The sequence below is a fragment of the Procambarus clarkii genome, chromosome 43, assembly GCF_040958095.1.
Source record: "Procambarus clarkii isolate CNS0578487 chromosome 43, FALCON_Pclarkii_2.0, whole genome shotgun sequence".
NCBI classification, from domain to species: Eukaryota; Metazoa; Arthropoda; class Malacostraca; order Decapoda; family Cambaridae; genus Procambarus; species Procambarus clarkii.
The window spans coordinates 21,262,323-21,278,123 of record NC_091192.1 but is presented as its reverse complement, the minus strand read 5'-3'; the positions used below and the strand labels follow the sequence as shown (position 1 = coordinate 21,278,123).

Genomic DNA, 15,801 nt, shown 5'->3' with positions numbered 1-15,801 from the left:
TTTTTGTCTGTAGGGATAACGTTTCTATTAACAATATCTTTCAGGACCCTTTCCTCTGTTTTATGAGCTGTGGAAAAGAAGTTCCTGTAAAATAGTCTAATAGGGGGTATAGGTGTTGTGTTAGTTGTCTCTTCGGAGGTTGCATGGCTTTTCACTTTCCTTCTTATGATGTCTTCGATGAAACCATTGGAGAAGCCGTTATTGACTAGAACCTGCCTTACCCTACAGAGTTCTTCGTCGACTTGCTTCCATTCTGAGCTGTGGCTGAGAGCACGGTCGACGTATGCGTTAACAACACTCCTCTTGTACCTGTCAGGGCAGTCGCTGTTGGCATTTAGGCACATTCCTATGTTTGTTTCCTTTGTGTAGACTGCAGTGTGGAAACCTCCGCCCTTTTCCATGACTGTTACATCTAGAAAAGGCAGCTTCCCATCCTTTTCCGTCTCGTAAGTGAAACGCAGCACGGAACTCTGCTCAAATGCCTCCTTCAGCTCCTGCAGATGTCTGACATCAGGTACCTGTGTAAAAATGTCGTCAACATACCTGCAGTATATGGCCGGTTTCAAGTTCATGTCGACTAAGACTTTTTGCTCGATGGTACCCATGTAGAAGTTTGCAAACAGGACACCTAGGGGAGAACCCATAGCGACCCCATCTACTTGCTTATACATATGCCCATCCGGGCTCAAGAAGGGTGCCTCTTTAGTACAAGCTTGGAGTAGTTTCCTCAGAATACTTTCTGGCATGTCAAGAGGAGTACAGGCTGGATCACGATACACTCTGTCGGCTATCATTCCGATTGTCTCGTCCACAGGTACGTTGGTAAACAGCGATTCTACGTCCAACGAGGCTCTTATCCCTGTGGCCCGTGCGCCCCGCAGTAAGTCCACAAATTCCTTTGGAGACTTCAGGCTGAAGGCGCAAGGAACATAAGGAGTCAGCAGGCCGTTGAGTCGCTTTGCCAATCTGTACGTGGGTGTGGGTATCTGGCTAATGATTGGCCGAAGTGGGTTTCCAGGCTTGTGCGTCTTGACATTTCCATACGCATATCCAGGTTTATATTCCCCAATGATCTTTGGCAGGTGGAGTCCGGATTTCTTGGCGTTCACAGTTTCGATCAGTTTGTTGACCTTTGTTTTTAATTCGGCTGTAGTGTCCTTCGTTACCCTTTGGAACTTAGTTTGGTCAGAGAGTATGATGTTCATTTTCGCCAGATATTCGTCTTTTTTAAGAATGACATATATTGGCGACTTGTCACCTCTCCTGACAACTATCTCCTTGTTCTCACGAAGGCTCTTAGCTGCCGCTCTAAGCTCGGGGGACAGTATGGTGCTTCTGTAGTTGCCTCGATTCTTTCCTCCTTCTGCAATAAGTTCTGCTTGTACCTGATGTCAGACATCTGCAGGAGCTGAAGGAGGCATTTGAGCAGAGTTCCGTGCTGCGTTTCACTTACGAGACGGAAAAGGATGGGAAGCTGCCTTTTCTAGATGTAACAGTCATGGAAAAGGGCGGAGGTTTCCACACTGCAGTCTACACAAAGGAAACAAACATAGGAATGTGCCTAAATGCCAACAGCGACTGCCCTGACAGGTACAAGAGGAGTGTTGTTAACGCATACGTCGACCGTGCTCTCAGCCACAGCTCAGAATGGAAGCAAGTCGACGAAGAACTCTGTAGGGTAAGGCAGGTTCTAGTCAATAACGGCTTCTCCAATGGTTTCATCGAAGACATCATAAGAAGGAAAGTGAAAAGCCATGCAACCTCCGAAGAGACAACTAACACAACACCTATACCCCCTATTAGACTATTTTACAGGAACTTCTTTTCCACAGCTCATAAAACAGAGGAAAGGGTCCTGAAAGATATTGTTAATAGAAACGTTATCCCTACAGACAAAAATCAGAGGATACAACTGACGATTTACTATAAAACCAGAAAAACGGCCAGCCTACTCATGAGAAACTCTCCAGACACGAAACAGAACGCTTTAAAAGAGACTAACGTCGTCTATGCCTTCAAATGCCCACTTGGGGACTGTAAGCTCCAAAAAACCCAGTATATAGGCAAGACAACAACATCTCTTTCTAGGCGTTTAACGATGCATAAACAACAGGGCTCCATTAAGGAACATATAATCTCTTCCCATAACCAAACCATCGCCAGAGAAATCCTAGTAAACAACACAGAAATCATCGATAGATACAGCGATAGCAGGCGGCTTGACGTTTGCGAGGCACTACACATCAAGAAGTCAACACCAGCAATCAACAGCCAATTATTGCACAACTATATTCTACCTACCTCAAGACTCCGCTCCAATATAGAAGCATCAAGAAATATGGACCAATAGGCTTTCTACAAACACTTCTATTCAATATCCATTGTTTCGTGTTCTGTCTTGTGTTGATACTTTTAATACCCTATTAATATCCTCTAATGCCACATCATCCTTCCCACCTCACTCAAATGTAATGCCACATCACCCTTCCCACCTCACTCAAATGTAGATATAAAATCAGGGAAACGCAAGTTCTAATCAGTTGTGTATTTGTGAAGTCTTTGAAAATGTAATAAGTTTTACGAAACGCGCCCGTGTCGCGTCAGACTAGAAATAAAAATGAATTTTGGAGAAGTGATTTTTGATTTACCTCCAACAGTGAAGCATAATGTACGAAAGATTGAGAAAATTCGTGTTAGAATTATTAATCTTACTTTTTCGGTCATATTTAATAAAATATGTCTACAGGAAAGACTGCTACCAAAATATACTAATATATATATATATATATATATATATATATATATATATATATATATATATATATATATATATATATATATATATATTTGCCTAAAAAGTCAAGTTTTCCTGAATTAATATATTTTGTCTAATTTTTTTTCTTATGAAATGATAAAGCTACCCAATTCATAAAGTATGAGTTAAGTTTATTTTTAATTTGAGTTAAAACTAACGTAGATATATGACCGAACCTAACCAACCCTACCTAACCTAATCTAACCTATCTTAACCTAAACTAAACTAACATAACTAAGTCAATAATTTATGTTCTTAATATAATATAATAATAATAATATTTAAAAAAAAACAATTGGAAAAAAATATTTTGAAAATAAATAAAATCACTTGGCCTATTAGGCAAATCGGACCTTGCATAGTAGGCCGAGAAGTGCGTTCTGGCTACTTGGTACGACATATGTATATATATGTTGTTGAATATGACCGAAAAGGTAAGATTAATAATTCTAACACGAATCTTCTCAGTATTTCTTATGTTTTTCTTCACTGTCGGTGGTAATAAAAATAACAATTCTCCAAAATTCATTTTTTAATTGTCTGATGCCTGAACGCGTTTCGTAATTCGTATTACATTTTCAAAGACTTAATTTACACACAAATTCTTCGTACTTATACTCTATTGGATGAGGTGACATGGTACAAAAGTTTTGGGTGAGGTGACAAACACAAGACAGAACACGAAACAATGGGTATAAATTGGATAAGTGAACATATGAATGGAAGTAACTGCAGAAGGTCTATTGGCCCATACTTCCTCTTGCTGCTTCCATATTGGTTCAGGGTCTTGAAGTTGGTAGAATATAGTTGTGCATTAATTGGCTGTTGATTGCTGGTGTTGACTTCTTAATGTGTAGTGCCTCGCAAATATCAAGCCGCCTGCTATCGCTGTATTTATCGATGATTTCCGTGTTTTTTGTTAATACTTCTCAGGTGATGGTTTGGTTGTGGGAAGAGATTATATGTTCCTTAATGGAGCCCTGTTGCTTATGCAGCGTTAATCGCCTGGAAAGAGATGTTGTTGTCTTGCCTATATACTGAGTTCTTTGGGGCTTACAGTCCCCAAGTGGGCATTTAAAGGCATAGACGACGTTGGTCTCCTTCAAAGCGTTCTGCTTGGTATCTGGGGAGTTTTTCATGAATAGATTGTCCGTTTTTTTGGTTTTATAATAAATTATCAATTGTATTTTCTGATTTTTGTCTGTAGGGATAACGTTTCTATTAACAATATCTTTCAGGACCCTTTCCTCCGTTTTATGAGCTGTGGAAAAGAAGTTCCTGTGAAATAGTCTAATAGGGGGTATAGGTGTTGTGTTAGTTGTCTCTTCAGAGGTTGCATGGCTTTTCACTTTCCTTCTTATGATGTCTTCGACGAAACCATTGGAGAAGCCGTTATTGACTAGGACCTGCCTTACCCTACTGAGTTCTTCATCGACTTGCTTCCATTCTGAGCTGTGGCTGAGAGCACGGTCGACGTAAGAGTTGACAAAACTCCTCTTGTACCTGTCTGGGCAGTCACTGTTGGCATTGAGACACATTCCTATGTTGATTTCCTTAGTGTAGACTGCAGTGTGGAAACCTCCGCTCCTTTCCATGACTGTTACATCTAGAAAGGGCAGCTTCCCATCCTTCTCCATCTCGTACGTGAAACTCAAAACAGAATTCTGCCCAAATGCCTCCTTCAGCTCCTGCAGATGTCTGACATCAGGTACCTGTGTAAAAATGTCGTCAACATACCTGCAGTATATGGCCAGTTTCAAGTCCATGTCAACTAAGACCCTCTGCTCGATGGTGCCCATGTAGAAGTTTGCAAACAGGACACCTAGGGGAGAATCCATGGCGACCCCATCTACTTGCTTATACATGTGCCCATCCGGGCTCAAGAAGGGTGCCTCTTTAGTACAAGCTTGGAGTAGTTTCCTCAGTATGCTTTCTGGCATGTCAAGAGGAGTACAAGCCGGGTCACGATACACTCTGTCTGCTATCATCCTATCTGCTAGGATGATAGCTAAAATTAATGAGACGAGCTGTGACAGATGAGGATTGTAGGATCCTCCAAGATGTGAACAGGTCAGAGAAATGGCTACTGGAGTTCAACACGAGCTAGTGTAAAGTTATGGAAATGGGATTAGATGACAGGAGACCAAAGAGACAGTACACAGTGAAGGGAAACTACCTTCCTGTGACGATTTGAGAAAGAGACCTGGGCGTGGACGTAACACCTAATCTATCTCCTGAGGCACATATAAATAGGATAACGACAGCAGCGTACTCTACACTGGCAAAGTTAGAACATCATTCAATCATTCAGAAACCTAAGTGAGGAGGCTTTTAGGGCGCTTTACACTGCCTACGTGAGACCAGTCTTAGAGTATGCAGCGCCATCATGGAGTCCCCACCCGGAGAAGCACATAAGGAAACTGGAAAAGTTTCAGAAGTTTGCGACGAGACTCGTCCCGGCGGTACGAGGGATGGGGTATGAAGAGCGTCTGAAGGAACTGTGCCTTACGACACTAGAAAAAATAAGGGAGAGGGGGGACATGATAGGAACGTATAAGATACTCAGAGGAACTGACAGAGTGGACATAGACAAAATGTTCACAAGGAATAGTAACAGAACGAGGGGACATGGATGGAAGCTTGAAACTCAGATGAGTCACAGAGATGTTAGGAAGTTTTCTTTTAGCGTGAGAGTAGTGGAAAAATGGAATGCACTTAAGGAACAGGTTGTGGAAGCAAATTCTATAAATAAATTTAAAAACTAGGTATGAGAGAAAAATGGGACGGGAATCATTGCTGTAAACAACCGATGGCTCGAAAGGCGGGATCCAAGATTCAGTGCTCGATCCCGCAGGCACAAACAGACGAATACAAATAGGTGAGTACACACACACACACTCTCATTATACAAAGATAATGAACAAAGCCATTGCTTTAAATAAGCTTTATGTGACCTAATTATCACTAACAGAATTAAGTATGGGGGCATAAAGTATAAACGACCTCTTGTAATTAATGCAATATTGCCAAAATTGCAAATGAGGGTTTGCAATAATATGATTGCGAAGCTCACTTTATAGAATATTATGCTCGTTTGGGATTATTTTACCGTGTCTCTCTAATGCAACATGCAAATGGTCAGTAATAATTTTAATAATGTATTACAATTATTTATTTATTTGGGGAAAATACGTAATTAAATATTTTAATTACTGCATTCCTGCCTTTCAATATATAAGTGGAAAAGCATAAACTGAATAATTTATTGCAATTATTTAATTATTTTCTGAGATACTTTCTCAATTAGTTATTTTGCAAGATACATTCTCAGTTATTTAATTATTTTGTAAAATACTTTCTCAATTATTTAATTTGTTGAACAGTCTCAATTGTGTGAATTATTTAATACTTTTTGGATAATGTCTCATCAATTATTACAGCATTTAATTACTTTAGTATAATACATTAATTACAAATTACATAACTGCTGCATAACACAGCGAATATTTACACATTCCGCCATGACAGCGCACAGTAATTAATTAAATAATTTATTCAATTTATTTCATTGTTTTAGGACGAAACATCATAAGGTATAAAGCTCCATCACATTGAAGGGGGATTCTCGACCTTACCTGAGCCCAGGAAGGTCACCACCAGTGTTACAATCGTCGAGGATAACATTGTCTTCACCACGGCTCTGTCATGAAAGGAAAAAGAATATTTTAATGAAAGTTTAAAATAATGTTGGAATGATATAAATTTGTTGATGCGTTGCGGACCTGGTGATGTTGTGAAGATTTGTTGATGTTATACCGATCTGTTAATTCTATACACACCAGGTGATATGTATATGAAGGTATGAATATGTATAAATGTATGCTTCATTGACTATGAATATTCCGTGTTTACTATTTACTGTTTAGGGCTTCTATCCCTCTGATTCATGTTCTTGTATCGTGGTTTAATTGGAAGAGAATTTCTCCAAATGGCCTATTTGTTCGAGGTTGACTGAAAGAATAATAATTAACTGTAGAATGTATTACACCTATTATAATTTACACAACGTTTCGAACCTACATGGTTCATTCTCAAGTGAGGAGACAGGAGGTAACATGGAAGGTCAGGTACATACACAAGAATGTGAGGGGAGTGACGTCACGCTGATGGTAAGGTGAGGTGTAACTATGCGCCGGCGATGTAATGGGTAGTTAGAGTGTTGGACAGTTAGTCCAACAACTACCTAATAATGGGAGTTAGACAACTATTTCGGGCTGCTTCTTGTGTGTGTACTCACCAAGTTGTACTCACCTATTTGTGCTTGCGGGGGTTGAGCTTTGGCTCTTTGGTCCCGCCTCTCAACTGTCAATCAACTGGTGTACAGATTCCTGAGCCTACTGGGCTCTATCATATCTACATTTAAAACTGTGTATGGAGTCAGCCTCCACCACATCACTGCCTAATGCATTCCATCCGTTAACTACTCTGACACTGAAAAAGTTCCTTCTAACGTCTCTGTGGCTCATGTGGGTACTCAGTTTCCACCTGTGTCCCCTTGTTCGCGTCCCACCAGTGTTGAATAGTTTATCCTTGTTTACCCGGTCGATTCCTCTGAGGATTTTGTAGGTTGTGATCATGTCTCCCCTTACTCTTCTGTCTTCCAGTGTCGTAAGGTGCATTTCCCGCAGCCTTTCCTCGTAACTCATGCCTCTTAGTTCTGGGACTAGTCTAGTGGCATTCCTTTGAACTTTTTCCAGCTTCGTCTTGTGCTTGACAAGGTACGGTGTGTGTGTGTGTGTGTGTGTGTGTGTGTGTGTGTGTGTGTGTGTGTGTGTGTGTGTGTGTGTGTGTGTGTGTGTGTGTGTGTGTGTGTGTGTGTGTGTGTGTGTACTCACCTAATTGTGCTTGCGGGGGTTGAGCTCTGGCTCTTGTGTGTGTGTGTGTGTGTGTGTGTGTGTGTGTGTGTGTGTGTGTGTGTGTGTGTGTGTGTGTGTGTGTGTGTGTGTGTGTGTGTGTGTGTGTGTGTGTGTGTGTGTTTGCGTGTGCGTGTGTGTGTGTGTGGAAAAAATTAGTTAGTAACAGTTGACTGATTGTCAGTTGAGAGGCGGGCCGAATGAGCAGAGCTGAACCCCCGCAAGCACAACAAGGTGAATACACGTCACCGGTCCACACTCGGCGTGTGGGGGTCACTTGACAAGGTTGAGGGTCAGCGGTGGAGGTTCCAACAGACGTCTGACTGGAAGTAACTGTCTAATTTTGATGTTGATGAAGAGCAATCGTAGCAAGATGGTGTTGAGGGTGGTAGGAAGAGGCAGCTTTCCACTGTTATACAAGGGGGAATTACGTAACAAAGACTGATCTCATAATTAAGAAAAGCTGAGTTATGGAGATAGAGTGGATGAACTAAATTGTTCTAATAATTTAAAAAAGGAAAAATTAGATGAGACATTGTCCAGACATATAAAATACTTGAGGGTTTTCTTGAAATATAGACGAAATATTTATACCTGCAGCGTAACACGGTAATAAACGTAATAAGGTTGTTAACTACATAACGTAAATATGACAAAGTATAGATCGGGTCTCCTATCATTACTTTAGACAATCGCCAGTTGCAAAGATAGGGCCCAGGAGCTGAAACTCGGCCCTGCAAAGTCTGCTAGGTAAATCCTGCTAGGTAACTATACTAACCTCCCCATAGATAAAGGTAAACACACTTAGGTAAGGGCAGGCGGCCTTATTCAATTCCCTTCAGAGGGAGGCGACAGAGACATTAATCACCATTTTCTCAGACCCTGACACAGAAGAGGGGGGACTTAGCCATTACTGGCCCTGACGTAAGCTTAATCACTAATGGCTCTGAGGCTTAAAATCTAATGATTCTGATTTAAGCTTAAACTGCAATTGGATTTTATGTAAGCTTATCTCCGACTGGTACTAATGAGAGCCGTGCCTCTGCTGCCTTTAGAATAAGTCTTTTCCTTAATTCCATCTTCATAAGCTTCTCCTGGTTCAAGTGTATCCACTAATTTACTACCAAGGCTTATTCCTGCTGTCCTTGAAGAAAGATTTGTTTCTAATGGCTATGTAGCAGGGAAGCAGGATTATCTTTTACTAACACTAACACTAACTAAATTGTTACTAACACTAACACAAGCTTAATTGCTACTGGGTATGGTGTGAGAGAGAGAGAGAGAGAGAGAGAGAGAGAGAGAGAGAGAGAGAGAGAGAGAGAGAGAGAGAGAGAGAGAGAGAGAGAGAGAGAGAGAGAGAGAGAGAGAGAGAGAGAGAGAGAGAGAGAGAGAGAGAGAGAGAGAGAGAGAGAGAGAGAGAGAGAGAGAGCCAGCCAACAACACACAGATAGCACATCTGAAGACAATATGCTATTCACGCTTGTGGATTAAATCAAAATGGACTTTCATCATACTACACAACAGGATAGCGAGTTATAGAGGCTCGACCCTGCATACTCTGCTAGGCATGACCTTACGCAAAAAAACACATACATAAACACAAACAAACACACAAACTAAAACTACAAAAACAAATAGCTGGCCAAACGTCTCCTCATATTATTACAAGAAAGGGGTCAACACCCCTTAGGGGGTTCAAGTGTCAACTTTGATCGATCTTATCATTTGCGCGCTGCTTGCAGCTGTCACGGACACTCATCTTGCTGAACGAGCTCGTTGTCTGCGTGGCATGGCACCCATAATTATGGTTCACCTTTTAAAAATAACAATTAAATTACTTTTTTTTTACATTATTCAACGATTTCTCTCTCTCTCTCTCTCTCTCTCTCTCTCTCTCTCTCTCTCTCTCTCTCTCTCTCTCTCTCTCTCTCTCTCTCTCTCTCTCTCTCTCTCTCTCTCTCTCTCTCTCTCTCTCTCTCTCTCTCTCTCTCTCTCTCTCTCTCTCTCTCTCTCTCTCTCTCTCCATTTTCTAACGTCCAGATACACCGCTCTCTACAAAATTACACAGTTGAAGAACAGTGTCAATGTTAATCTACTTCTAATTTACATATATATTGAAAAGCAATTTATACCACCAGTGATTTATGACGTTGTGTGTGTGGCGTGTGAGAGAGAGAGCAGGAACACAGAGGCACTCACAAGGATGCCTCTTGCTTTCAAGTAACCTGTAATATATGACATTAACCTTTAATTACAAGAAAAAATTAAAAGGTATATATATATATATATATATATATATATATATATATATATATATATATATATATATATATATATATATATATATATATATTCATCTTTATTTGCAATGTTTCGGTTTCTTTGTACCTCTGTATATTCCATTCCTATCCCACTTTCTCTCCTCTCCTCTCTCCCTCTCTCTCTCTCTCTCCCTCTCTCTCTCCTTCCTCTCACTCGAAGGGTTCATCAACGTGCCTAGATGGCCGGCTTATCTCTGGCTATATTATTACTGCTCGACATTAACGTTGAGAATTTGTCCCTAAATATTTTGTATTTCCTTGTGGTACTCAATCTATTCTGCTGCCCAACTGGTGTGAATTGTCTTCATATTTCAGTGTTCTTCGAGTCGTCCCAGCGAATTGCTCAAGTTTGTATTTGAAGGTCTTATGAGGAATGGAGCCGATTAAAGGTTTTATGGCTGCGGTGATGTGCAAGAACTCTAGCAAGCTTGTCAGGCATGTCCTTCCTACCTCTTATGCTGCTGTTAAATGCATATAATGCTGCTCTTATATGCATACCGGTTCCTGGGGTCGTCTACTGGACCCCTCCACCTCTCCTAAGCCCTCTGGTAGTTCGAACTGGTTGTGTTAAAACACCAATTAAACTCTCTCTCATTTAGATATTCACATATTTTACCTTAATTTTTTCTCACCTGCATCTTGCTCAGGTACTGACAAGGCATTTCGCCTGCTTGTAAGCGTGAGAAGTTTCGTCATTCTCGTACTGTCTTTCTCACTCCGGTTCTTTATTCGGCCCCGTGTGTGTTCTCTTGACGTCGAAGTCAGGTCCGTTAGAGCGATGACGACGTTGTGTTCCCGTGTCACTAATGATTTAGATGAGTTTACCCTCGGATTCTGTGCCTTTCAGGATAACAAAGTCAGTCATTCTATCACTCTTCATGCTTCAGAGAACTTAATTATTTTTGTTTACTTCACCCATGAATTTCTTAAATTTCTTCTTACTCGCGTATGTGATATATATGGAGTTTGTGTCTTCCTCGTTGTCTTGATCTTCAGTCTTGCTGAAGATCAAGAAGATCAACACACGCATCAGCAAGACTGAAGATGAAGAAGGTCTTTATACTTGAAGACCAGAACACTGTAAACGGATCCACTGTACCCAGCTTCTGCCCACTGTACTCCCCTAATTGTGCTTGCAGGGGTTGAGTTTCAGTTCTCTGGTCCCGCCTCTCAACCGTCAATCAACAGGTGTACAGGTTTCTGAGCCTATTGGGCTCTATCATATCTACACTTGAAACTGTGTATGGAGTCAGCCTCCACCACATCACCCTCTAATGCATTCCGCCTGTTAACCACTCTGACACTGAAAAAGTTCTTTCTAATGTCTTTATGACTCATTTGGGCACTCAATTTCCACCTGTGTTCCCTAGTGCGTGTGCCCCTCGTGTTAAATGATCTGTCATTATCTACCCTATTAACTCCTTTGAGAATCTTGTATGTGGTGATCATGTCCCCCTAACTCTTCTGTCATCCAGCGAGGAAGACATTTTTACTATGTCTTGTATGAGGAGGATGTTTTACTATGAGGAGGATTCTATCCCTCATAATTTCAAATAATATATAGATTGACCAGTACTTTATTATGAGTTAGTAACTAAAGATGTTTACATATAGCTTGAGGTGGAAAAATGGGTAAATTATTTACCTAAACTAAGAAAGTGGAAACTATATAATGTCTGTTAAAGAAACCCAGTTATTGGTCCGCCACATTAACAGAGCCCTTGAAGAGGACATCACTTGCTTAAGGTTTCACACATGGTTATTCTATGACACACACACACACACACACACACACACACACACACACACACACACACACACACACACACACACACACACACACACACACACACACACACCCTCCTCTGCATACAAAACCCCCCTACCCCAAACCCTCCCTGCCCCCCACTCAAATACCCAGCCAAATCTCCCTCCCCCCCACACCCAATCCCTACCCTTCTACCCCTCCCCTCCTCCCGCCGAGTCCCCCCTCCCCTCCTCCCGCCGAGTCCCCCCTCCCCTCCTCCCGCCGAGTCCCCCCTCCTCCCGCCGAGTCCCCCCTCCCCTCCTCCCGCCGAGTCCCCCCTCCCCTCCTCCCGCCGAGTCCCCCCTCCCCTCCTCCCGCCGAGTCCCCCCTCCCCCCTTTCCTTCCCGTCCTCCCTCCCCTTTCTTCCCATACCCTCCCTGTCCCTCCCCCTTCACTTGATCCCCCACCCCTCATCCCAGTATCCTCTGCAACCCTGGTATCCACCTCACAGGTCCTCACACCCATGGCACAACTTCCTCCACCAGCAGAACACTCACCAAGGAGGAGATTTGAGAAGGGACAGAAGAAAGTGAGCCTCTAGGTAATGTACACTAACATAGATGGAATTACAAATAAAGCTAAAGCAAATGAACTTGGAGAATGGGTACTAGAGGAAAACCCAGACATAATAGCACTCACAGAAACAAAGCTAACGAAAACCATAACAAATGCAGTGTTCCCACAGGACTATTATGTTATGAGGAAAGAGAGGGAAGGAAGAGGTGGGGGTGGTGTAGCTCTGCTGGTAAGACAAGGCTGGGATTTTGAGATGGTTGTTCAGGGATGTGAAGTTTCAGTGACTACATAATAGGAACAATAACAACTGGAGGGCAAAAAATTATAGTCGCAGTCATATATAATCCACCACCAAATGACAGAAGACCCAGACAGGAATATGATAGAAACAATATGGCCACCATTAACATAATAGAGAGAGCAGCTTCTGTTGCGAGCAGGAATGGATCTGGACTACTAATCATGTGAGACTTCAACCATGGGAAGATAGATTGGGGGAACAGAGACCCGCATGGAGCACCAGAAACATGGAGAGCTAAGCTGCTGGACGTGGCTTAGTGTCAGTGAAAGAACTTTTTTAGTGTCAGAGTGGTTGACAAATGGAATGCATTAGGCAGTTATGTGGTGGAGGCTGACTCCATACACAGTTTCAAGTGTAGATATGATGGAGCCCAATAGGCTCAGGAACCTGTACACCTGTTGATTGACGGTTGAGAGGCGGGAAAAAAGAGCTAAAGCTCAACCTCCGCAAGCACAACTAGGTGAGTACACACACACACACACACACACACACACACACACACACACACACACACACACACACACACACACACACACACACACACACACACTAGACTAGTCCCAGAACTAAGAGGCATGAGTTACGAGAAAAGGCTGCGGGAAATGCACCTTACGACACTGGAAGACAGAAGAGTAAGGGGAGACATGATCACAACCTACAAAATCCTCAGAGGAATCGATCGGGTAAACAAGGATAAACTATTCAACACTGGTGGGACGCGAACAAGGGGACACAGGTGGAAACTGAGTACCCACATGAGCCACAGAGACGTTAGAAGGAACTTTTTCAGTGTCAGAGTAGTTAACGGATGGAATGCATTAGGCAGTGATGTGGTGGAGGCTGACTCCATACACAGTTTTAAATGTAGATATGATAGAGCCCAGTAGGCTCAGGAATCTGTACACCAGTTGATTGACAGTTGAGAGGCGGGACCAAAGAGCCAAAGCTCAACCCCCGCAAGCACAACTAGGTGAGTACAACTAGGTGAGTACACGCACGCACACACACACACACACACACACACACACACGCACACACACACACACACACACACACACACACACACACACACACACACACACACACACACACACACACACACACACACACACGTTCTAGTTTGAATCAGAAAAGAAATGATTATATTAAACGACATTTAAAAAGTGTTTGTTTACAGCTGACAAACACATAAACAACAAGTCATAAATGGCTTATTTTGTAATAAATAAAACTTTAGGAGCACGTTTCGTAAACACATTCATCCAAATGAGCGTTTTTCCCGGCCCTCAGCCTGGGATTACCGCCCTAAGAGCGTTAATGGTATATTAATGGTATGCTTATCTGGGCTTATTCCATAAGGAGATTAAACATTTCCTCAGTGTGGAAACTCAGCCTCTATTTCACATGTAAATAACGTTGTTATTAATGTAGTATTGCTGCAAGAAACCAGCATGAATGCAGCTTTCAATCACAATTAGGATATTGCAATGAGAGTCTTGTTTACTCTCAGCAATTGACAGTTATCGCGCTTGCAAGCTCTCTGATGAAATTGTAATTACAATCAACTATTAAACTACAAAAATAAATTATTTTAAATAGAAAAAATCGCGATTAGAGCGCTTTAAAAATGTATAATAAAAAAATAAAAAATAAATGTGTCAATGATTGCGAAACAAAAATCATGAAATTTTCCCAACTATATTCGATATTTTCCCAATTATGTTCACGAGCTTCTAAATGTTAATTAAACAGAGAACTTGACTATAATAGTATTAGATGCTGCGAATATAAGAGGAACGAATTAGAAAGGACTGTTCACTCAGAGACAAACACACAGATTCCTTTGAAATTCTCAACAGCTGGTGTAGAGAACTGCCAGAGATTTAGAAAAAAACTGTGTATATTAAATTTTTTGGGGGAACTCCTCTTTTAGGGTCATACTCAGACCAGATCTGTTTAAAAGGATCTATTCATTGTATCTAATATAATGTATCGTGAAAAATTGGGCTAATATACTTTGGTATGACATTAGAAACTTATTCTTAGCTTGCTTGATGGATCTTCCATTGTTTCTTTGATGGCAGTGTATTATATAGGCAGTTAGTCACACTAACGAGGTTGAAACTCCCCCCCCCCCCCCGCCCCAGGTCTGAAGAAATGGAAACGACGAGGTTTCGGTCCTTCCTGAACCATTATCAGGTCCTTTAAAAGGTGTATACATAGTGTATACATAGATTATTCATAGTATATATATATATAGACAGTGAATACATAGTTTATTCATAGTGTATATACACGTAATCGTAGCCCCACCAACGGGGTATTCACCGCGTTGGTCTAAACCATGCTGAAGAGGTAACGCGTATTAGTAATAGAGTCGTTAGTTTTTGGTCTAAATACCTTGTTAGGTTCAGTGAGTGTGGAGGGGGTAAAGGCCCCCGGGCACTGCCGGGTAACCCCCTTCCCACCCACCCTAGTGGTTATACAAACCCCTTGTGAATTGGTGACCATAATAACTCCATTGATGACCCCCCATTACATTAATTGGTAGCCCTAACGAGCAAATGGGTGACCATAATCAGGCCAGAAATAAGACTTGTGTAGGCCTTAGACACCTCTAAGATACTTGGGGCCAGATATGACAGCATATTCGTCAATGATAAAACCCTGTTACCTAATTATTAAAAACTCAACCACTTTATTCTCCTCTATGGCCATAATAGGCCTAAATAGGACAATACAGAGAGTAGTCAAAAATATAAAAATAAAAACTAATATGTTTAAGTAATCAATAAATTAAAAAAGTATTTCGATATCAATTTAATAATATCCCATAGAAAAAAGGGGGAAAAGTTATCTTTTTCGTAGATAGCACCTAAGGGGCTACTATCTCGTAGGTCCTATAGGCACTGTGCCTTCCGTGACCTAATGGCTAGTTCGGCACAACCATACCAAAAGACACCATTGCCCTGCCATTGTCCCGCTAACCTGGTTCCTGGTCCTGACCTGTCCCTGGCTTGGAGACCAGGAGCTAGAGTGTGCGCTGCCTAATTAGAGTTTTGTCCAGTGTTTAGGACCATTGTGTCACCTGTGGCTCGCTGAGACCACGGTGTTCACTGGTGACTCTC

General features: G+C 41.7%; 1 protein-coding gene across 1 annotated transcript in view; it reads right to left on the bottom strand.

The window, feature by feature from the left end:
* LOC123755799 (lachesin) overlaps positions 1 to 15,801 on the bottom strand; it is a 74,746-nt gene that overhangs the window by 40,262 nt on the left and 18,683 nt on the right. Inside the window, exon 2 of the mRNA XM_069300086.1 lies at positions 6,451 to 6,515. Coding sequence (XP_069156187.1) covers positions 6,451 to 6,515 — 65 coding nt within the window. The remainder of the gene's footprint in view (positions 1 to 6,450; positions 6,516 to 15,801) is intronic.